Here is a 25,761-nt window from a genome sequence, read left to right as displayed (position 1 = left end):
AAGTATTGTTATTTCTGTTGGATTCATTGGGAGATTTGTTGGGTAAGGAAGTCTTCCTTGGGAAACGATCGCCTCCATGCTATTTCTATTCATATTCAATATGTTTATTAATTTGACAAAAGAAAAGAGCGGGTCTTTTCTTTCGCGGGTCATCTTCTTTCGCCGGTTCTTCTTAAGATGTTTTTTTTTTCATTTCGGTGGTAATGTTTAATTTGACCATCGATAAGCAAGTGTAATGCTTCTATATAATATATAGAATAAAGGAGTTTGAGTTTACCCACTAAAACAACCCTGATCCTCTTCAGCACATACCGCAGAGGTTGCAGGATCATGATATAAGGCATCCACATATAAAACTACTAGGATAACATAACGCAACCACTAACCCTCGCTTCAGCGTATATTTCCCTTGGAGCGTAGCTTTCGCTAGTCCCCCATCTGGTTATAACGATGGTCGCAAGGACCAGCGCACCGCATACCGCGAAGCATGACGCACTTGCTATAATCCAGACCTTCAAGGGTACCTGGAAAGACGCAACATTATTATAGAATAATCTTTACCCTTTAAGGATTTATGCCGAGATGGTCTAATTATTAGAACACGTGCATCTTAACCGATGATTGCAATTAATTTGTGTTTATAATTAATCTCCTTCTCGACGGCGAAGGAAAACATTGTAAGGAAACCTGCATTTGACAAATTTCAACGAAATTCATGCACATATGTATTTACCAAACCGCATTCGAGCAGCGTCGTGGAATATGCTTCAAAACCCTCTCCTCAAATATGAATTGATAAACCCCTTTTTTTTAAATCGATTAAAAATGATTAAACCCTGTTTTTTTATCAATATTAAAACAACAAAATTATCGATCCAAACGACATATAACGACCTTACCCCAAGTTAAAAACTTAACATTAACATTAACTTAACATTTCATAGCTCTCCAAAAATGCATAACAACTAGGATTTAGGAACTTATACCAATGCAATCGAAAAAATGACCAAAAAGGATTCTGGTAGTACTTCTTCTCCTCGAGTGTCCGTTTGTAATATTGCAATAGCCCTTTCTTACTCAATACATGATGTATACACGGTACATATACCAAAATAACGTTTATTACAATTTTAGTCCCCCTATTTGTTGCGGCTAATCTCTGGAATGGCTGGACTGAATTTGACGGGACTTTCACTGGCAGATAACTGATATAATAAGGAGTAACTTAGGCTACAATATTTTTTTTTGTTAAATTAAAACGCGTACACGTCGCGGGCACAGCTAATCTTAATCTAAATTTAATTAACTTACATAGAGACCAAGATTGCGTTGTTTTATTAACGGTTTAAGTGAAGCAAGAAATTGAGTTACATAAATCTAAAATCATAATAAATAATAAGCATGACAGTCACTACATAGTATAAAACAAAGTCGCTTTTTCTGTCCCTATATACCTATGTATGAAATCTTTAAAACTACGCAACGGATTTTGATGCGATTTTTTTAATAGATAGAGTGATTCAAGAGGAAGGTTTTTGTATATAATACATGGACAATATAGTAAAGAAACACTGATAATTATAGAAGTTTCTAATGTGATGTCGTAAATAAACAAATTCAGTAGAATATTTAGTATCAGTATTGCACCCGTGCGTAGCCGGGCCGGGTCGCTAGTTTAATGTATAAAACCGCTTTCGTCGTATCATATTAGAATCTTACGACCGCTGTAAGCCGACGGTAACAGCTTCCGCCTATCGTTACCACATAATTACTTAACGGTAACACGTACTTGGAGTCCTCTTACATGTAGGGTAGCCAGGCTTTGTGAAAATATGAGGGACAAGTCTTCTTTTATAATCCGGGATTATCCGAGAGAGATAAATATACAGACAGATAGACAAATATATAGTGTGCAGTTAGCGTTAGTTCTGCAAATATATTTATTTAAATTTTTTATAGAGATGACTTAACAACAACAACAGCCTGTAAATAACCCACTGGTGGGCTAAGGCCATGTCTGCCTTTGAGGAGATGGTTTGGAATATATTCCAAAACGCTGTTCCAATGCGGGTTGGTGGAATACATATGTGGCAGAATTTCTATGAAATTACACACAGCAGTAATTTACAGGCTGTTGTATATTTACTTTCTTAACCGGTGGTAACCTAATACAGTTGTTAAATAACGATTCAAAAGTGCTTGTAAAAGCCTACTTGTATAAAGTTTAGTTTAATTTTCAACCGACTTCAAAAAGGAGGTTATCTTTTTATGTTTGTCACCTCATAACTTTTATCTGGGCGAACCGATTTTGATAATATTTAATATAAAAGTAACTATAACTACGTTATATAATCATAAATAGTCTTTTAAGTAGTCTAATGTAATTTTGTTGCTTCAATTATATGGAATTAATTATTTATGTAGGTATGTAATACATTTATTAACATAAGAATTAATAACATTAAATGCTTAAATATATACAAATATGCACTAAAACTAGATACCTTATAAATATTGACCACGTGGAATGTTGGCAAGAATGCTAACAGCATTTCCCCGTTGAATCGCAATTCCGACCCTCTGGGCTAAAACGAACCAGCCCTGTCACCAGTGGAGGCAATGAGGCGAGGTGTTATACTTTTATTATGTATGTACGTTGAAACAAAATCAAAATAAACTTTATTCAATAAGACTTTGGCACTTTTGAATCGTCATTTAATAATTAATTGAAGCTACCACCAATTCGGAAAGTAGATTCTACCGAGAAGAACCGGCAAGAAACTCAGTAGTTGCTCTTTTTCAATCGTTATGTATCATGATCACTACATAGTATAAAACAAAGTCGCTTACTGTCTGTATGTTCCTGAGTATGTTTAGATCTTTAAAATGAAACGGGTATATGTCTATCTTTTATTATTTATATAGGCAATTAAGTGCCTTAAATACATTTTGCTTTACAAATAGATCAATATGGCTCTCTACAGCACGTAATTTAAATGAATATTTTCGAAGGTATTACAGATTTTAAAAGCAAAGCTAAGCGTTTGTTTTGTCTAATGACAAAAAGCTGTAAACGTTGTAAGACATTCTGTAGTACATTTAGTATCGGAATTCAACAAATTCGGGCACGGTGGAGTGACGATTTAGATTTACGCAACACGGCTGGCAGGAGCTGGATGCGAGTAGTCTAAGAACGATCACAGTGGCGTGCAACTGGAGAGGCCTATGTCCAGCAGGGGACGAAAATGGGCTGATTTATTGATTAATTGTTTTTTTTTATGGTTTAGTTTGACGGACGAGCATTTGAGCCACCTGCTAGTAAGTGGTCACCATCACCCATAGACAATGACGATGTAAGAAATATTAACTATTCCTTACATCGTCAATGCGCCACCAACTTTGGGAACTAAGATGCTATGTGCCAATTCTGCGTACTGTTATTTAGTGATAGAATATCTGATGAGTGGGTGGTGGACCCAGGTGGGCTTGCACAAAGCCCTACCACTAAAACACGGGACGTTTGGACATACTACCTAATAGTTACTGATAACTCGTTACAGCCTCGCGCAAGGTTCTTATAGAAATGTATGTGAGTTTTCATTTAAAGTTTTTGTGAAGTAATATTGTCACCATCACCTTCAATTTGACGTGAGCATTAATCTCTAACTTATTATAACTTAAGATTATAGGCTGAGCCGTCTGAAGAAATGGAGGTAATCAAATGGGATGTATGTTTTTAATGTTTGAGATGGTTTCAATACTATTATCTTTGAAGAAAAATACTATGCTTTAAGGGTAACTAAATTTTAATTTATTTAATGTTTTTTAATACCAACAACAACAGCCTGTATATTTCCCACTACTGGGCCTCCTCTCCCTTTGAAGATATTGCTGTTCCAATGCGGGTTGGTGGAATACACATGTGACAGAATTTCGATGAAATTAGACACATGCAGGTATCCTCACGAGGTTTTCCTTCACCGCCGAGCACGAGATGGATTTATACACAAATTAAGCACCTGAATATTCAGTATGCTTGCCTGGGTTTGAACCCGCAATCATCGGTTAAGATGCACGAGTTATTTGAAGCAGAGTGCTATGTTTGCACTCATCCCTGTGCAGTAAATAAGTACCTCAATTAATTCCGTCTCGAAGATAGATGCCGAGGCCGCAGCTAATGATGTTTTCGCTTATTATTATTATTATATTGACTGAAGATATGAGCTCATTTCAGGAATCATTTTAAAGAGCTCTAACATGATAAAAACTTAATAATAATGAATGAACGAATTATACTTATTATTTTGTTTGTTTTTTTGAATTATATTGCATACCACAAACAAAAAACCATAAAAAAGAAAGTAACAAAAAATTAATAAAATAGAAAAAAATAATATAAAAAAAAGAAGTAGATTAAAAGTGTTGTACAACGGGCGATCTTATAGCTCATTAGCCATCTCTTCCAGACAGCCCAATCAGAGGGAGATTTCAAAACCATCGGCCTAGGCGGTGCAGTCATAAACTTACATACAAATATTTACAAACCTATATAAAATATAATTTAGTAAAATTATTAAAAATTTACTTGGTGGTAGGGCTTTGTGCAAGCTCGTCTGGGTAGGTACCACCCACTCATCAGTTATTCTACCGCCAAATACCGCCAGTATTGTTGTGTTCCGGTCTGAAGGGTGAGAGAGCCAGTGTACCTAACTACAGGCACAAGGGACATAACATCTTAGTTCCCAAGGTTGATGGAACATTGACGATGTATGATGGAATATTTAATATTTCTTACAGTGTCATTGTCTACGGGTGATGGTGACCACTTACCATCAGGTGGCCCATATGCTTGTCCGCCAACCTATTCCATAAAAAATAAAAATGTTACTTATAAGGTGTGAGATCGAACTACGAGATCTTTGGAATGTTAAATTCTTTTTTGTAATTAATAAATTAATAAAAAAAATCATCTATTTTAATACTATAGGCTATCGAGCAGGTTCAACGAAAAGTGACTACTACCGCCAATCTACAGCAACGGGGTCTTGCAGATTGCCTTTGATTTTCACATAAGTTTTATAACTCAACTTACACTGGTCTTAGCAGGCAGGATGTCTTCAGGTCTTGGTGGTAACGGCCTGGAGTGCCAGTGCGGGGAAACTGTGGTCCGACTGTCGCGCGATGGCGGACGCTTTTCATATTCGTATTGAAACATCTTTTATTATCTGAAACAATTTTACAGTTTTAATTATTGTGTAAACTAGCGATCAGGCCTAGCTTCACACGGGTCCAATGCTGATACTAAATATACAGGGTTTTTGGTAACTCGACGTACATCCGCTAGGAGTTGATAGGGGTGACTATTTGTACTTATAATTTTAACCCCCATATGCATTATCCAAAAGTGAATCATTTTTGAGTTATTTTGAAAGAATCTAAAAAGCGTGGCTTTTTAGATTCTTTCAAAATTTGTCAAAAATGCAACTTCAAAAATTTATTTCGACAAAAACATCAAAAAAGTCTATTTTTTTCTTCTGATTTATAAAAACGAATAAACACTGGATATTTGTCAATATTTAAACAATCATTATCGGCCCAAATTTGAAAATGGGAGGCGGAAAACGATATTATTTAAATAATTTAAAAAAAGTTTTTCCTCAAAAATGCCTTAAAAACTAAAAAAAAAATATATGGAACTTGTTCTGCAGATTATTTTAAAATCATAACCGTTTTCTTAGCTTTCAAAAAATGTATAAAAACTAGGAATTTATTTAAGCAGCCGAAATAAAATGACCAGAAAGGACGCTGGTGGGAATTCATATTCGAACATGAACGAATTTGTACTAAAGCTCGCTGTTTAAAATTCCAATACCAATAACCCTGTATAACAGAATTTGTTTATTTACAATGTCACATTAGAAACTTCTAAAATGATCAGTGTTCTTTTACTATATTGTCCATATATCATATACAAAAACATTCCTCTCGAATCACTATATCTATTAAAAACACCGCATCAAAATCCGTTGAGTAATTCTAAAGATCTAAGCATACATAGAGACAGACAGCGATCCTTGTATGTCAAACGGTATATAATGAAATAAATATACATAACATATAATAATATATATTGAAAGAAATAACAGTTGAGCATAACACGCGTTCGAGATTAGCCGTGCGAATATTCAGCGCTGCGTGAAATCGCTTGAGGAATCGTGAGAACTTATAATTTTGTAACGCTACACCGCTGTTACGCTACGGACACATCTGTGTTATCTTCATCGACGCTCGACGCTGGTCTGGCCGCTACATATAATTTGAGAAATTAGTAATAGTGGTCCACATGTGTGTCGATAAAAAATAAATATTGGAAAACATCACATACATTAGTCCTATCCCGATGTAAGTAGCTAAAGCAACTGTGTTGTGGAAAATCAGAATTACGACGGTACCACAAGCACCCAGACTCAAGACAACATGGAAAACGAATGAACTTTCTACATCGACTCGGCCGGAGATCGAACCCGGGACCTCGAAGTGACGTACCCATGAAAACACCGGTTGTGTTCACACTACTCGACCACGAAATTGTCAAAAGTGTATTTTGATTTTGAAAGTAATGTCAGAGAGTTACCCTAGCCTCCGATACAGTGCTCTCATTTGATTCTACATCATAATTTATATCACATTATTATTACATATTGTGAATATAGCATTTTGAATTTACTTTATTATATACAACTGTTATTGTAATTAATTGATGAATAACTTGTACTGTAATTAATATTATTTTATATAGCATAGATTTTAGTACTGGCATGTAACAGTATAGAATTTTTTACAAAAGAAAAACCGACTTCAAACAAAACACTATTTTAAAACAAATAAATATGCACTATATAAAAAGTCATTAAAATACATGCGTATTCAACATATGTTTTTAGAGTCCTCCTAAGTAAGAGGAAGTGATAAATATAAGACAAATTAAAAGTAGATATATATACGTTATGGAAGGTGACTCAAATATCCAAATAAGCTATAAAGAAAAGATTCGGGCGAGTATCGTTACCGTGCTCCTCAGAATTGTTTCGTTCCCTACCGTTCCGTTGCTTTGTCATGGATCCTATACACATAATCTTACCAAAATTTCACCAAGCTACCCTTGAAGTACATTCTTAATACCAAAAAAGAATCATCGAAATTGGTTCGCTCAATTTTGAGTTATTAACCTATCTATCGGGCACAGACATAGAGCAAATTTAAGACTTATGTCGTTTTCATATGGATACCATGATCAGAACCGGATAAAATGGAACCACACGGGAAGCACTAGCTTTCAAACAAAAAAAAAAATATGAAAATCGGTCCACCCAGTAAAAAGGTATAATAAAGGTAACAAAAAAAAGCCTCTCTAAAGAAAAGTAAAGTAACAGGCCATAAAAATTTCCTACAGCTGGGGCCTCCTCTTCCATTAAGGAGAGGGTTTGGAACATATTCCAGCACTCTGTTCCAATGCGGGTTGTTCCACTGCACATGTGACAAAATTTCGATGAAACTAGACACATGCAGATTTCCTCACGATGTTTTCCTTCACCCTTGAATATTCAGCGGTGCTTGCCTGGGTTTGAACCCGAAATCATCGGTTAAGATGCACGCGTTCTAACAACTGGGCCATCTCGACTCCTTATATATGTCTTAATTCAATGCAAATCTGTTACATGTGGAAGAAGACCTTAGCCCAGCAGTGGGATCTTGGTTGTTACTCTTATTTTACATGTTATTAACATACCGGATTAGAAATAATCTCCTTCATGAAGTTATGATACAGGCCTTCAGAGTAAGACCTAAAAGTATGACCTAACAGCAGATCATTCAAACGAAACAGACAAACATCGTTCCGTCCTTTTCTCTCGTACGTGATATCGACAAGCATGAACGAAACCGCTCATGCATAGTTTCATCTCAAATTTCTTCCTAGTTATGTCTTTACGCTATGCTCTACTTGTATCTCACATCCGTGATGGGTTCGATGCCCGACTTAGATATATGTGCTAGGCTTAGAGAGAAACATCTCTGAAACTCCGGTCACCGGATTTAATAAGTGTACACCATCGCCCATAGACAATAGTTTTTTTTTCAGTAGAACAACCGACAGTAGACAAAGAGCAAAGCAATGAACACACGTTTCGAAATCGTCTTGGCAAATTAGGTAGGTAATAGGTAGGCAGACGAGAATATGGGCCACCTGATGGTAAGTGGTCACCATCACCCATAGTCAATGACGCTGTAAGAAATATTTACTATTCCTTACATCGTCAATGCGCCACCAACCTTGGGAACTAAGATGCTATGTCCCTTATGCCTGTAGTTACACTGGCTCACCCTTCAAAAAGGAACACAACAATACTGAGAACTGTTGTTTGGCGGTAGAATAGCTGATAAGTGGGTGGTATCTACCCAGACGGGCTTGCACAAAGCCCTATCAAGTGCACACAGTTACAGGTAGTCTCACCATTTAAAGCTACATTATAAAACATATATTAGTTACTTAGTTACTTTCCATATTTTTTCCGAAGTGAACACATCATTGGAACGAAGTAGCTTTCGCTATATATCATTAAAGAATGAAATATATTAACAATGTAATAAAAAAGTCATTGACAAGATATACATAAAATTATAATTAAAAATCATCATCAAAATTTCAAATTATATATAAAACTATAACAAAAGATCAAAAAGAAAAGGATCTGCACGCCATTAACCGTTTTCCTTACTTGACGAGTTCTGCAAGGCGCGTATAGACTTTAACACGTTCATTGTGAAGCGAGGTCTAAAATGCCTCGTATGTGTCTCCATTACGACGTGGCTAAGATAAACATAGCTGTCTCTGTCGTGCGAGGCCGTAACGTCTACTTGATATATTGTAGGACAGTGATGAATATATATATATATTATGCTATGTTGTACCAACGTTAATACAAGATCTCGTTGACCACAAAATTAAATTCAATCAAATCACACGAGTTTTATTTTCTTAAGCGTTATGGGGTCTAAAATAAGACGTGATGGCCCAGTGGTTAGAACACGTGCATCTTAACCGATGATTTCTGGTTCAAACCCAGGCAAGCACCACTATATATATATGTGTGCTTAATTTGTATTTATAAATCATCTTGTGCTCGGTGGTGAAGGAAAACATCGTGAGGAAACCTGCATGTGTCTAATTTCATTGAATTTTGCCACGTGTGCATTCCACCAAACCACATAGGAACAGCGTGGTGGAATATGTTCCAAGCCCTTAATGGGAGAGGAGGCCATTAGCCCAGAAGTGGGAAATTTACAGGCTGTTGCTTTTGCTTTGCTTTGCTTTACGGGGTCTAATGGGCCCTGTATCGATACCAAGTTTCATACAATAAATAAATATGAGACAACATCACATACATTACTCTGATCCCAATGTAAGTAGCTAAAGCACTTGTGTTATGCAAAATCAGAAGTCACAACGGCACCACAAACACAGACCCAAGACAACATAGAAAACTATAGATAATAATCTACATCGACTTGACCGGGAATCGAACCCAGGATTTCGGAATGGCGTATCCATGACAACCGCTGTATACATCACTTGACCACGGAGGGTCTAAATGCCCTAGGAATTAAAAAAATGGCTGAAGGCGTACCGCAGGAATGAAAAAAATCATGCCGTTGCCAACATGTTAAATAAATAAACAAATAATTATCCTGTTCCATTTTTAAATCGTTTTAAAATAACTGAGAAATAGTGATGTCAACAGTCGACCTGATGACCTACCGATATTTTTTCTTTTATCGACACCGACGTCACTATAAGGATTTCGGGATTGAAGTCTATAAATAATAATTTGTTTATCACTCGAATAGGAGTGTTTAAGAATAAATATAATTTTGATTTATTATAGCTATGGACGCTTGTCATATTAATCTATACATATAATATTTTTTTTAGGGTTCCGTAATAGAGGAACCCTTATAGTTTCGTCATGTCTATCCGTCTGTCTGTCCTGGCTCGTTCTCCGTCGTTTCTGCAGAGATTGCCCCAAATATTGGTTTTTAAAATTATAGAAAAATAATTATTTTTTACCCACCCCTCCCATACAGCGCAAAGTTTATTCGAAAAAATAAATCAACTTACTCCATCGTGTGGGGTATGGTTAAAAAGGTATCTTTGAATACAACAAAAATTGCCTTGAAACCATGTGGATCGAACCCCCAGTTTCGAGATATACTAATACAAAGTTATAATTAGAGCGTCCCCCCCTTAAATTTTGAAATACTATTACAATAATTCTGAAAAAAATGTGCTGTATACCTCCAAGTAAGTACTTTCAACGAAAACTATAGCGGACTCTACTATATCATACTTAGTTATTTTTATACAACTCGACCAACTTATGACGTGCAGTTGCCCTAACTGAATGGTCATGTATGGAAGTAACTACCTACAAACTATGAAAATAAGTAGGAAATAGGAATGTTACATACCTACTTACAGAAGTGGGCCAGGGCCCATCTTATGGCTACGGAACCCTTTCATGTGCGTGTCCGACACGCTCTTGGCCGGTTTTTTTTTATCTTATTTGTTTTGGGACTTCTGTCCAACACAAGTACGTCAGTCCCATTGTACCCTTTTCCTTTGCTTTTGACATTATTTAATATTCAAAAATCAAAATCAAAATCAACTTTATTCAAGTAGGCTTTTACAAGCACTTTTGAATTGTCATTTTACAATTAATTGAAGCTACCACCGGTTCGGAATGTAGATTCTACCGAGAAGAACCGGCAAGAAACTCAGAGCTCCTGGAGTTCTACTTAACAGCAATTACTAATATTAATTGCTGTTAGGTTAGTTAGGTTACTCCAGGAGCATTCTAGCAAATTCTGACGAAGGGTCTGCTAGATTACTCTGGCAAAATCCAAGATTGAACAAACATAAATTTAAACTACATAAAAGTAACTTTCTCTCATTCTGAGTCTGGTCTTCAAACTTAAGTGTGAAAACCATAATAAAATTGGATGTCCGTTTCTAATATTAAAATGACTGCTTTTTACAATTCTTGTCTCTCTGTCTGTCTGTTTGTTCCAACTAATCTTTGGAACGGCTGGACGGATTTTGAAGGGACATTTATATTATGATATGTATAGAATATTTTTATACAATGTATTATATATAACTATGGCTAAATCAGAAATATATAACAGACAAATATTACAAATTTGTAATGATCTACCCATTAATTGTTATGGGGGGTCGCTGTGAACACTTATTTTCTTCTCAATCTAATCTAAATCTACTCTCCTCTATTGTTCATATTCTGATCATCATCCATGTATGATCTGATGATCTTCCCTCGTTCGATACTAACACCATCATCATCATTGCTGACCTCCGTGGACAAGTGTGAACACTAGTTTTAATGATTACGCCACTCCGAGATCCCAAGCTGATTCTCGGTCGATGTAAAAAAAGTTCATTACTTTTCTATGTTGTCTCGGGTCTGAGTGTTTGTTTACCGTCGTTACTTCTGATTTTCCACAACACAAGTGCTTCAGCTACTTACATTGGGATCAGAGTAATGTATGTGATGTTGTCCAATATTTATTTATTATTTATAATCTTCCATTAAAATGTACAAGGGTAAGAAAATCTTCGTGAGTTTTCAAATTCATTCCCTTATCACGTCTTAAGCTCTTAGTACCTTTTGAATTTAAACATCGAATCATTGCGACGCAATATGTCATTCACGATCGGTAAAGCAGATTGTCGCTCATACTGAGCACACGAAAATAGACCTTAAGGAAGAAACTTTTCTTACCCCGACTTTACACATCCTCTACAATACCGGAAACGGGTCCATAGGGGGAAACTTCTTTATTAAATATCCAAACTTATTTAATTAAATGGAGGTTAGATTAACTCTAGAGGCCCTGGGGCAATAGTGAAACGAAGGCCCTTTTTTATTTTACAAATAAATCTCTTAATTTTGTAACGGTAACTTACTTAAACTAAAACATAGAAATTATGTTATTTTAAAATTACATAATGGAGGCCCCTTCATTGCGGGGGCCTGGTGTCGTTGTCCTATTTGCCCTCTCTAAATCCAGCCCTGAGAGCGTCTGTAATGCCGTTAAATTCTCGTTTTAAATCACACATTTCTACCCAAGAATAAAAGCAAAGTTGTATTAATTAATTTTGTACCATATGCTTTTGTATTAGAGCTCTTTTTAAAGTAATTCTTTCCAAGCGTATACGCTGTTTTATAAAATAAAGGCTATGTATAAATGTAGCTCAAAGCTTGGTATTTAAAACTAGAATTATTTTAAAATACCTAGCTAGACATTTTAAATGCATAACGGTCAAGTTTAACGGTAACTGTAACTTTGATATCTTAAGTGCAGTCCCACTTTCAGTAACACTTACTACAATTTTCCTACTATATTATTATACAATATAAACATATAATAAAGTTGGAGTGTCTGTTTGTAATATTAAAACAGCCATTTTTTACTCAACGAACATGTATGTATAATTGTATACATCCTACTGCTATTATAAAGGCGAAAGTTTGTATGTATGGATGTTTGTTACTCTTTCAAGTAAAAAAGAATGGATTTGAATGAAACTTTACCACAATATAGCTTATACATCAGAATAACACATAGGCTACAATTTTTGAGGTTTCTAATGTGAGGTCGTAAAAAACACATTTTTTGCGCTTACATTGCAAACGCTGACTGAATCCTACAAGATAGATCAAAACAATGTACTACAGTATTGTACAACTTAGAAAGGTCTACAAAAAAGTCCGTGATGGTATATGTTTATCTCTTAGGAATAACCCACAATAACCATTTTTTATCCTTTACTTTGTACGAGAAATAATGACTTATTTACGAAGCGATTTTAAGCGATTACTAGACTAGACGGGACGAACCTGAAGTCCACGCGAACGAAGTCGCGGGCAAAAACTAGGCGTACATATACAAAAATAACATTTTTTCGTCTGTCTGTCTGTTTGTTCCGGCTAATCTCTGGAACGGCTGGACCGATTTTGACGCGACTTTCACTGGCAGATAACGGATATAATAAGGAGTTACATAGGCTACAATTTTTTTTTGTTAAATTGAGAGGCGTGCAATGTCGCGGGCACAGCTGATTCGACTTTTAATGTTATAGGGGGCAAACGAGTAAGAGGCTCACGTGATGGGAAGTGATTACCGCCGCCCATGGACAACAACACCAACCTATAGCCTCCAGCTATAATCTATACAATATTATAAATGTGAAAGTAACTTTGTATGTCTGACGCTCTTTCACGACCGAACCGCTGAACCGATATTGATGAAATTTGGTATAAAGCAAACTTGATCTATAAGGAAGGACATAGGCTACTTTTTTGCCTACACTTGAAAACTAATACCCTAAAACGCAAACGAAACCGCGGGCGAAGAATTACTGTTAAAGAAGTTACTGATATTCCTATTTACCCCTCCTTTTAAACTTATCACTTGTGGGGGCGACAATAGCCCAAGGGAACAAGATCGAAACACTTTTTGAAAACGCTATTTACGCTTTCAACAACAGCCTGTAAATTTCCCACTGCTGGGATAAGGCCTCCTCTCCCTTTGAGGTGGATGGAAAATATTCCACCACGCTGTTCCAATGCGGGTTGGTGAAATACACATGTGGCAGAATTTCGTTGAAATTAGACACATGCAGGATTACTTACGATGTTTTCAAACACGGGATGAATTATAAACACAAATTAAGTTCACTTTTATTAAGTGGTGCTTGCCTGGGTTGAAACCGCGATCGTCGGACTTGGTGGTAGGGCTTTGTGCAAGCCCGTTTGTGTAGGTACCACCCACTCATCAGTTATTCTACCACCAAATAACAATACTCAGTATTGTTGTGTTCCGGTTTGAAGGGTGAGTGAGCCAGTGTGACTACAGGCACAAGGGACATAACATCTCAGTTCCCAAGGTTGGTGGCACATTGATGATGTAAGGAATAGTTAATTTTTCTTACAGCGTCATTGTCTATGGGTGATGGTGACCACTTACCATCAGGTGGCTCATATGCACGTCCGCCAACCTATTCCATAGAAAAAAAAACATAGTATATAAATAAAATTTTCACAAAAAGAAAAACCGACTTCAAACAAAACACTATTTTAAAACAAATAAAAATGCACTAAAAAGTAATAAAAATAATTGCATATTTAACATGTTTTTGAGAGACCTCCTAGGTAAAATGAAATGAATAATATTAGACTACTTAAAAGTCGATTTACGATTATATAATGTAGTTATAGTTATTGTTATATTTGGAGCCGGTGTCAGCGAAGAAAACCCTATATCTTTGTAACGAGCTTTCAAATAAAAAAATTTTATTAAAATCGGTCCAACCAATTAAAAGTTATGAGCTAACAAAAATATAAAAAAAAAAGAAAAATACAGACGAATTGATAATCTCCTCGTTTTTAAAGTCTGTTGAAAGTCCGCGATGGTATATATCTATCACGATTTTTTATTTATTATTTTTTAACGTGAAATAATGGCTTATTGGCGATTTTTTAACGGGTTTTCCTAGAAGGGGTAAAGGGCCTCGTGAGATATATATTTTGATATAAGAAGATTAATATATATATATATATATATATATGTCGGATCGACAGCGACATCAGTACGATCGTCAGACATCATAGGGGCGTATTACTGGGTGATCGAGCAAAGAGGAAACCGCGAATACAGGAACACGTTTATTCTACGTTTAAAGTTCTTAATACACTAATTCAGTATCACACTTGGCAACGAAGCGAATGACAGTTCCTAGGATGGAGGTACTGATCTTCACGAGAGCGAAATCGTAAGTGAGTCGTCTCTGAGCGCCTCCACCGGGTAGGCTCCGTCGTAGCACGAAGTTAGTCGCGTCGTGACGTAACGATAGTGCTGCCGCCACGCGGGATTCGTGCCGCGCTTCGTTACGCTATGGAATTCATGACCGTCTCCGACACGGCCATCCTGCTTTACACACGTCCCCGTGTGTTATTCTGAAATAATTAAATCGTAGCACAGTATACACCGTTCGGCCACCTCTGACACTAAACATTACAACTAACTTGGCATTGTAATGAAACTAAAATAAACTTCCTGGCTTATGTAACAATTTTGATTTATTATCATTTAAGTTTCAAAAGAAAACAGAAAGAAACAAATCATCTAATGAAATTACAATTAAGACAACCAGAAATGCTAGAGCAGCTAAGTACCGCTTGTGTCACTATCCACAATCATTAAATCATTAAAATTTACTGGACTTGATCTGACTTCACTATACATGAATCTTGAACAATGAATCTTATTCGTGGCCTGTGGCTTTTCCATAAGCCCATCCAACACACCTTGTGTTCTTTCTTTTGCATTCTACCAATGCCGACTCTCCCAGAGTCTATGGTCTCTACAAGACCCGACCTCCGCCAGAGCCACTCGCGCACCGCGTATCCACGGACTACTTAAAGCAGATACCGATTTCTAACGGACTACGGCTACGAAATGGCTACTGGTACGGTCCGACCAGCCGAACTAAGATGCACCATCATTACCGTCATCACTCAATTCAATTTCTTCAACTTCCAGTGGTACTTGGCCCTCGGGCATTCGACCTAATCTATCATGCGCGTACTTGTAAGTACGTTTACAGTTTAGTGCTCATAATTTATGGCGTATCCCATCTAACACGTCAACAACTTTAAGTGGCCCTTCAAATTTTGGGTCTTATTTATTTTGGTTGAATTCTTTGTTTTGAAGTAACACAAAGCCATCGACAGAAAACTTATTCAAACTCGCCTTGTACTGTCAAACCGTTTTTTGTCATACTGAGCCGCACTTGAAATCGATAGAGCTGCGTTTTCTCTGACTCGTTCGATATCTACGTCCTTATTACCGTCATAAATCTTTAAATTAAGAGGGCGTGCGATTTTACCGATAAGTAATTCGAGTGGACTCGCTTTTCGTCACCCTATTGACTGTACTATTTAACGCAAGCTTTACGTCGCTTAATGCATCCTGCCACGTCTTATCGCTCGATTCAACCGCGATAAGCTTCGATTTTTTTTTTTTTTTTTTAGGTTGCGAATTTCAATTGCCTCTACTTCAAAACCTAGGAACTTTTCACGGGTAGACTAAGATGACAAATGTCATCTTAGTCTACCCGTGACCACGAACACTGCAAAGTGCTCAAAACGTCGGGATGTTTAAAAATAATTAATATACGCGATTCATCCGTTATAATTAGTTTTATTTAAATGTGTAATAATCGCGAAAATTTAAGACAACACAAGTGCTTTAGCTACTTACATTGGGATCAGAGTAATGTATGTAATGTTGTCTCATATTTATTTATTTATTATACTGAACTGACCGCAAAAGCCGTGAATGTTTCATATATAAAAACATTCTGTAGTATATTCAGTATCGTGGGTTGCTTGAGTTAACAAAATCGACATATTTTAACCAAAATAGTCGATTGACATGCAATAATAAAATATTTCATTAATTAACCTTAAAAACTTTACAACTATTACGTGACCGGTCTAAATGACCGGGTTAAAAAAAAGAGGTTAAACGTATCAAGTTCAAATGTCTACCAAAAGATGGCGTTACTATGCAAGGAATATAAGGTGTAGTACATATGACAGCTCCCTATCGCGCCATTCGACGCTATTCGTCGCTATAGATTCACGCGTCAGTTCGACCCGAGACAGCGAGTGCGTGTAAAGCGACGCGTCGAATTGACGAATATATTAGATCATATGATAATACAAGTTATTACGTTCGTGTAAAGATCATATTCACATAAGAAATAGATATTGATAATTCGGGATGGCGTACTTAATTCGAATGTGATCGGTTTTACGAATTTTGCCGATGCGACATCTGAGTTGTGTCGTGGTATAAATGTATAATTTCAAAATGGCGACCAATCGAATTATTTTAAATGAATGTGAATTTTAAAACAATAGCCGATCGTTTGCATATTAAACAATATTTGTTATTTTAATTACGTTGTAAGCATATCGAATGACGATTTTTAGTTTCGTTCCAAGAAATATTCCTTTATAAAGCTACTAGCGACCCCATTCGACTTCGCACGGGTGCAATGCTGATACTAAATAAACTAAATAAAGTAAAGTAAAGTAACAGCCTGTAAATTTCTCTTTGAGGAGAACGTTTGGAACATATTCCACAACGCTGTTCCAATGCGGTTGGTCCAATACACATGTGGCAGTATTTCCATGTCATTAGACACATGCAGGTTTGCTCAGGATGTTTTCCTTCACCGCCAATCACGAGATGAATTGTTAAAACAAATTAAGCACATATATATATTTATTGTGGTGCTTGCCTGGGTTTAAACCCGAAATCATCGGTTAAGATACACGCGTTCTAACCACTGGGCCATCTCAGCTCCTCAATGATCTGTGTTTCTTTATTGGCCACGTATTCTATCTATTAAAAGAAATCGCATCAAAATCCGTTGCGTATTAAAGATCTAAGCATACATAGGGACAGACAGCGGTAAGCGACTTTGTTTTATACTGTGTAATGATTATGATTGTTATATTTTAAAGGCGGGTTCTAAGAAGGTTTAACAAATACTAGTACCAATAAGACTATATTAAAGTAGTAAATTATATGTGTCCAAATCTGATAGTATTTGATTAGCATACTATTGACCTGCCCCGGCTTTACACGGGCGCACTGATACTAATTATACTACAGAAGCCGAGATGGTCGCGTGGTGTGAACGCGTGCATCTTAACCGATGACTACGGGTTCAAACCTTTTTTTTATCGCTGGAAAAACGCTTTACGCGCTTCCCCCACGTGATTGAAAGTGGGGGTGTGTGGGACTCCCCGGTTTCCTGGACGCCGAGTGCGCCCAGGTCCACCGGGTTTACTCCCTACAAAATCAGCGGTACCCTCACCGTCTCTTGGTGGGCGCCACGGGATCGCTTACACATGCTACCGTGGTGCCCTGTGTTTGTTTTGTATAAAATTGTTGTTAAAATTAATATATTTCGGCTTATTTACGATTTATTTGTGAGTAAGCATTACAGCATGAATCCTTATCCAATTGAGTACCGTAAATACATTGTGCATTTAATATAGACCAATATGGACCTCAACTAACTGAAAAAGCTTTGTTATATATATAAAAACATTCTGTAGTATAACTATTTGCCCACTGCTGGGACAAGAACTCCTCTCCCTTTGAGGAGGAGGTTCGAAACATATTCCACAACGCCGTTCCAATGCGGTTGATGGAATACACATGTGGCAGAATTTCTATGAAACTAGACACATTTCCTCACGATGTTTTCCTTTATCGCCGAGCACGAAATGAATTATAAACACAAATTAAGCACATAAATATTCAGCGGTGCCTGGATTTGAAGCCGCAATCATTAAGATGAACGTTCTAACCACTGGGCCATCACGGCTCCGTTTTAAATAATATAGATATTTAAAGCGTTAACTTCTTCACAATGAAATCGTAAGTCACCACATGATTTAATACCGGAGTCATTAGTTTAACTTTCTCTAACCACAGAACATTTTGTAGCAGTGATTGTATGAGGACGCATTTTGTATCAAACTCGTTCTGCCTTATTGGCAATGACGTGTGACATACTAGCAACCGCCCCGGCTTCGCACGGGTGCAATACTGATACTAAATATACTACAGAATTTGTTTATTTACGACAACACAGTAGAAACTTCTAAAATTATCAGTGTTTCTTTACAAAATTGTCCATGTATTACAGTAGCACCTCGATAATTTAAACCTTGGTAACTTAAAAACCTCTATAAGTTCAAAAAATAATATGTTCCCCTCCCATCAGACTCCAAAACCTCAATAACCTAAAATACGCAAACTTTATAACTTAAATAAGTAATCTCTGTAATAGCCCTCAGTCACTAGAAATGTTTCCACATCCTGTATAACATAAAATTGTCAATCGATAGGTCGTATTGAAAGAGTGTGCAAAACAAAAGTATCGGTATTTATTTTCTGCAAATGTTCACTAGTTAAATTGTCAACAATACAAATATATTATGTCATCTATGGTTTGCTTCATTGAAATTATTTTAAGCTTGGCGACGGTTAGCCCTAAGAGAACTTTGAGAATTTGGATCATAAGTTTTGATCACTGCTCTGGAAACATCGCTTTACCTACAGTATGATAAATTTTGGCTAAAATGAGTTCAAAAAGAAAACTAACAACACTCACATACGCCGATAAATTAAAAACTAAAGAAGCAGTGAAAAATGGATTGAAAAGGAAAGAAGTTGCGGCTCGGCGCGGTTGTTTGGGATACATGAGAGTACATTAACCATCATCATTAAAAAAGAAGCTCAAATCTTGAAGAAGCAAGAATCAGCAGATAGTCTTCTAATCTATTTATTTATTTTATTGGACCAATCCTTCTGACACATTTGAATAAGAATAAGAAGAGGGGTACATACATAGATTTGTACATAACTACCTCTAAATCAACCTATCCCTAATATAGACCCTAGATAACTTAAAACCTCTATAACTTAAAATATTTTGTTTCCCTTGGACTTTTACTTATCGACATTCTACTGTATATACAAAAACCTTCCTCTGTAATCACTCTATCTTTTAAAGAAAACCGTATCAAAATCCTTGTGTATTAAAGATCAAAGCAGATAGCGGTAAGCGACTTTGTTTTATACTGTGTAGCTAGCGACCCGCCCCGGCTTCGACATTTACGACATCACATTACAAACTTCTAAATTTGTTAGTGTTTCTTTACTATATTGTTCATGTATTATATGCCCAAACCTTCCCCTTGAATCACACTATCTATTAAAAAAAAACCACATCAAAATGCGTTACGTAGTTTTAAAGATATAGGGACAGAGAAAGCGACTACTACTTTATACTATGTAGTGATGGAACTCCTAAACAGCTTACAGTTAGGGTGCGATTTAGGGCACAATTTCTTACTGCTTTTAATCAAATTTTGTGTATGTGGTGTGATGTCATATGATGTACAACATATATTAGCTCCTTTGCAAAGTTTTTACTGAGGTCGATTACAGCTCTTTCGAGGGTTGTACCTTGTAGTTAATGCCTCATGACGGATTAAAGCCGCAGTTTCGAATATCTGTTTTTGCTTTATTCGCAAGTTTCTTTTGAAATTGTCCTTCAAGTAGTTTCTGACTCACATAAACGGCGCGCTTAATCTATCCATATTAAGAAAAAAAAGTTAGCCTACATAAGTTTCACTTAAAAGAAAAATATAAATAAAAAATTTAACAAAACGAAAAACCGACTTCAAACAAAACACTATTTTAAATCAAATTAATATGCAATAAAAAGTATCAAAAACAATTGCGTATTCAACATATTTTTTAGAGTCCTCCTAAGTAAAATGAAATAAATAATATTAGACTACTTAAAAGTCGATTTACGATTACACAGTCGCATAGGGAAATGCTTCTGTGTTTGCGGACAGACTTATGCACTAAACAGACCTGAGTAGTTGTCAGAGCCGTCTTCAGCCTATTGGAGGCCCTGGGTATGTTATGATGACCTTTGACAGAACATTGTTTTTTTTAGAACAAACAAAAAACTTCCATTGTTCTTCAATTTGCCAATACTTTGTTGGGATACCTAGTAATCGATTTATTACCATTTTTGTAAATTCTGGATATATCGGAAAAGTCAGGTTATTTGTTTTGAAAATGTGCTGATGTTTTTTATTTGATCTGAGAGGGGAAAGGGACATTGCGGGGGAAGGAGGGGTCTGGTATCTTGATGAAAAAGCGTTCAAAATGCTTCCGAAGCCAAATTTAAAATTGTTAAACATCGCTTGTGTGCGAGAGTTTATTATAAAATTATTGAGTTTCTACGTAATAGCGCACCTTAGGAATGAAGCGATCGCCTCCCGGGTATATCTGTTCATATCCAATATATTTATGTAAATAATAAGCTTAACAAAATAAGACCCGCTGTATTTCTTTCGCAGGTTCTTCTCAGGTCGGGGTATTATCTTTTCCGAATCGGTGGTAGCATTTAATTGAACTTTCACTTCGTAACGCTTCCGTATTGAATAAAGGAATTTGAGTTTGAAATTTTCCACAGTTAACGGTCGGCAGAGTCGGATTTAAAGGTCTGGAGGCCTCCGGGCCACAAAGCAGTGGGGGACAAACAGAAGCGAGAACAACCTAATAATTATATTATCATCAATTAATTACTTTTTCATTTCAACCACTAAGCTATGATTTATTTACTTGTATCGTTAACTTTTAACATATTAAATAATAACATTATTATAATTTGACTATATCTCGGTATTTGTTAACTTACTGAAAAATGTGGCCCCCACTAATGTGGAGGCCCCAGGGCAGTTGCCCCGATTGCCCTCCCCTAAATACGGCCCTGACGGTCGGAACATCATCCTCATGATACGCTATAATAATAATAATAAATATGAGACAACTTCTCATACATTACTCTGATCCCAATGTAAGTAGCTAAAGCACTTGTCTTGTGGAAAATCAGAGGTAACGACGGTACAGCAAATACCCAGACCCAAGACAAGATAGAAAACTGATGATAATCTACACCGACTCAGCCGGGAATCGAACCCAGTACCTCAGAGTGGCTTACCCATGAAAACCGGTGTAAACACCACTCGACCACGGAGATCATAAGCAGAGGCTATTGATTTATGTTTCCTCATATTCTCTGTTCCGTTTCTAGGGTTTTGTGATAGCCTATCTGGGATACCGCAAAGTCATCATATACAACCTTTCCCAAAACAGTAATATTTTTTCCTTTGAAACTAGCAAAGCCTTTTCAAAAAATAATACACTTTAGTCCAATAGGCTTTTACAAGCAGCTTTTGAATCTTCATTTAACAACTATACATGTGAAACTAACTGGTTCGGAATATATGTTCAACCGAAAAGAACGGGCAAGAAACAGCAGTAGATAATCTTTTGCCTCTTGTCTGTTGCCCGGGGCCACCAATAGGTTAAAGATGGCTCTGGGTGGTAGACCTTCTTCCAAGTCCGTCTGGGCAGGTACCACCCACTCATAAGATATTCTACCGCCAAATAACAGTACTCGGTATTGTTGTGTTCCAGTTGTGTTCCAGGCACAAGGGACATAACATCTCAGTTCCCAAGGTTGATGGCGCGCGCATTGGCGATGTAAGGATGGTTAATATTTCTTACAGCGCCAATGTTTGTATACAGCTGTGACCTTACTATTGGATTACCATCAGGTGGCTCATACGCCCTTTCGTATACGTTCTTAGTAAAAAAAATACAAAGCAAGACCACCTCAATTAGTGTTGATGTAACTTGTTCTACAATACAATTGTATATTTAATAAACATAACTACATATTATAAAACAAAGTCGATTACCGCTGTCTGTCCCTATATATGCTCAGATCTTTAATACGCAACGGATTTTGATGCGGTTTTTTTAATAGATAGAGTGATTCGAGAGGAAAGGTTTTTGTATATAATACATGAACAATATAGTAAAGAAACACTGATAATAATTTTGGAAGTTTCTAATGTGAAAAAAAAATGCGTTTACATTGCAAACGCTGGCTGAAACCCACCAAACAGATTAAAATAATGTATGTTCTACCATTTTCAGAGTTTACTCTTAGCCTCCCGTTGATAATTTTCAGCTTCTGAAACATGCTTTTATTTGTTGATAATTTTCAGCCTCTGAAACATGCTTTTTTTGTTGATAATTTTCAGCCTCTGAAACATGCTTTTTATTTGTTTATATTGTTCGGGTAGGCACATGACTCCACTCCACCTGATGGTAAGTGGAAATGGAATCCAAACGCGAAGAAGACTAGTACGCACAGCAAGAATGAGCTGCACTAGTCAACCTCCCCTAACATATATACGAATTTCATTTCAAAATATTAGGCGATTTTTGGGTGTTACACGACAAAAAAACAGCTTTATTTTTAAGATAAATAAAATATTGACAACTCGAAACTACTCAAAAGCTAGCAAAAAATGGAGTAAATTCGTTTGACAGGCCAAGTGAAAGGTACTATACGACACAACTTAGTAGCATCGACAAAATTCGTAAAACCGATCACATCCGAATTAAGTACGCTATCCCAAATTATCAATATATGTATATTTCTTGTGTGAATATGATCTTTACGCAAACGTAACTTGTAATATCCTATGACCTAATATATTCGTCAATCTGACGCGTCGATTTACACGCACTCGCTGTCTCGGGTTGAACTGACGCGAGAATCTATAGCGACGAATAGCGTCGAGTGGCGCGATAGGGAGCTATCTATTGATTGTGTAAATCGGCAGTAATCGGTTAAATTAAATTTGCCGCTGCTACATCTAAATTGTATCGTACTATACAATGTTATGTATTAAAGTGAACCTTACAAAAATGCTCCATTTATTAAAATAAATTAATACAACTGTTTAAATAATAATATGATTTAATAAATATATAAAATTTAAAATATTGTTAATAACATATTATTTATTATTAATAATACATCAATTATAAATTAACGAATATAAGTGTTTCATTTTAAGTATACAACAGCTTTTGATAATCTTGAAAGTAGGTACGTCAAAAGTTCAACTCTGAACAGACATTTAAAAAAAAAAGTAAACAACTGTAGAATTCCTTATGCAGTACTAATTAAAACCGTTTAAAGGAAATCGTAATTTAAATAACACATTTATAATTTAAATAAATACGACTCACCGAAAATATATTCACAATTGTTATTTATAACATCACTCAACTAACTTTTTAATGTTATGTATTATTATTTGTATAAACGTAAATAAACAAAACGCGTTCGTGTTGAATACACGTGCGGTCTCGGCGACGGTTTTTGCTCGACTGAACGAATTTCAACAACAGTTATTCTTGGAGACAGGATTGTAGCGCGGGCCGCGCGTGCTGCGACTTTGTTTTTTTTTTCAGTTGCGTATTTTATACAGACCATGACTATTTAATTTAGAGCTTTATTTGTAAATATTAAATGTTTTTTCTTTTTCTGCATTTGGACTTTTTCCAGATGCGTCGAATTTGCCGTCCCTTTACATTCTGAGGGGGAAGAGAGGAGTAGTTAGCTGGTCTCCCTTGTAATCTGTAGTAAATAGCTCGATAAAAAATCCAAGACAAAATTACTTTATTAGAGAAGACTTTTGAATTGTTATTCAACAAATTATATATATGAAGCTTCCACTGGTTTTGCATGCACGAGAAGAACCGACAACAAATTCAAGGAACAACAGCTTGTAAATTTCCCACAGCTGGGCTAAGGTCTCCTCTCCCTTTGAGGAGAAGGTTTGTAACATTTTCCACCACGCTGTTCCAATGCGGGTTGGTGGAATAGGCATGTTGTAGAATTTCTATGAAATTAGACATATGCAGTTTTCCTAACGATGTTTTCCTTCACCGCTGAGTACGTATGTACACATGAATATTCAGTGGTTCTTGCCTGGGTTTAAACCTCCCGATCATCGGTTAAGATGCACGTATTCTAACCACTGGGCCATCTCGTCTCTCGACAATGAACTCAGTACGTATCTTTTTCAACATTAAATACAAAGTCATGACAGTTAAATATGTATGTAAGTCAATATGCATTAGGTATTAATAATCTTAGGTAAGTATAATAACTAATTTTGCATCTTTCACATATTTAGGTTACGAATTGCTTAGCTGTGAAAAATAATTGACTCGAGAATACGGTAGAATATGTGTCAATATCTACTTTTCTTTAATGATAGCAATATCATATGCTCTCTACCTGATATATTATTTTTTTATGTGATTGGTGGCAAACGAACAAGAGGCTCACCTGATGGAATGTGACTACCACCACCCACAAACATGTGCGTTGCCGGTGCGTTTAAAATTTATTTATAAAATTATAAAAAATAATTATTCAAAATTATTTAAAAAAACCTCATTTAAAAAAAACGATTAAACACTGGTTATTTGTCAAAATAAAACCAATAATTAACGGTCCAAAATTTAAAATACGACACGAAAAATCTCTTCGCTCTTTAAAATTCCCAAAGGGTAAATTTATTACAATATTTAATTAACTTTCTAAATAAATATGTAAAATATACTTAATTTAGAAACACTAAGAGCTCAATTAAGTTATAAGTTGTACATTTTGTAATTTAGCCTAATTAAAGTTCTTGCAACTAGAAAAACCAGAAGAAATACCCGCCCACTACCACCTCCTTTCTTTGATGTAAGAAATAAGCACAAAATTGGTGTTAGAAATAATCGGTAAGTCAAATTACTCATCTTACGTTGTTAATTAGAAAAATTTACTGTAACTAATGGTTGTTGAGCGCAAATAATCCAGGTACAGTTTACAATAAAATAGAGTATGTTAAACCTTATAAATGAGTAATTAAATTGTCATGTACCATACCAAATAAGTTATTAAGTCGTCAGGTGTTAGGTATATATGAACGTATGATTAATTTATTTATTATTTACTAGCTGTGCCCACTGTACGCGTTTGAATTTAACAAAAAGAACAATTGTAGCCTAAGTTACTCCTTATTATATCAGTTATCTGCCAGTGAAAGTCCTGTCAAAATCGGTCCAGCCGTTCAAAGGATTAGCCGG

The 25,761-nt window shown here is 36.0% G+C and overlaps 1 protein-coding gene across 1 annotated transcript in view; it reads right to left on the bottom strand.

Moving 5' to 3' along the window:
- The window catches only part of LOC124542285, a 30,627-nt gene extending 6,627 nt beyond the window's left edge, over positions 1–24,000 (bottom strand). Inside the window, exons 1-3 of the mRNA XM_047120248.1 lie at positions 23,863–24,000; positions 5,093–5,225; positions 387–524 (exon numbers count right to left, since the gene is read on the bottom strand). Of these exons, the coding sequence (XP_046976204.1) occupies positions 387–524; positions 5,093–5,215 (261 nt within the window). The 5' untranslated portion in view covers positions 5,216–5,225; positions 23,863–24,000. The remainder of the gene's footprint in view (positions 1–386; positions 525–5,092; positions 5,226–23,862) is intronic.
- Between the last annotated feature and the right edge of the window lie 1,761 nt (positions 24,001–25,761).

The sequence above is a fragment of the Vanessa cardui genome, chromosome 30 (assembly GCF_905220365.1).
Source record: "Vanessa cardui chromosome 30, ilVanCard2.1, whole genome shotgun sequence".
Taxonomy (NCBI): Eukaryota; Metazoa; Arthropoda; class Insecta; order Lepidoptera; family Nymphalidae; genus Vanessa; species Vanessa cardui.
Note: the sequence above shows the minus strand (reverse complement) of the source record. Positions and strands in the feature narration are given on the sequence as shown.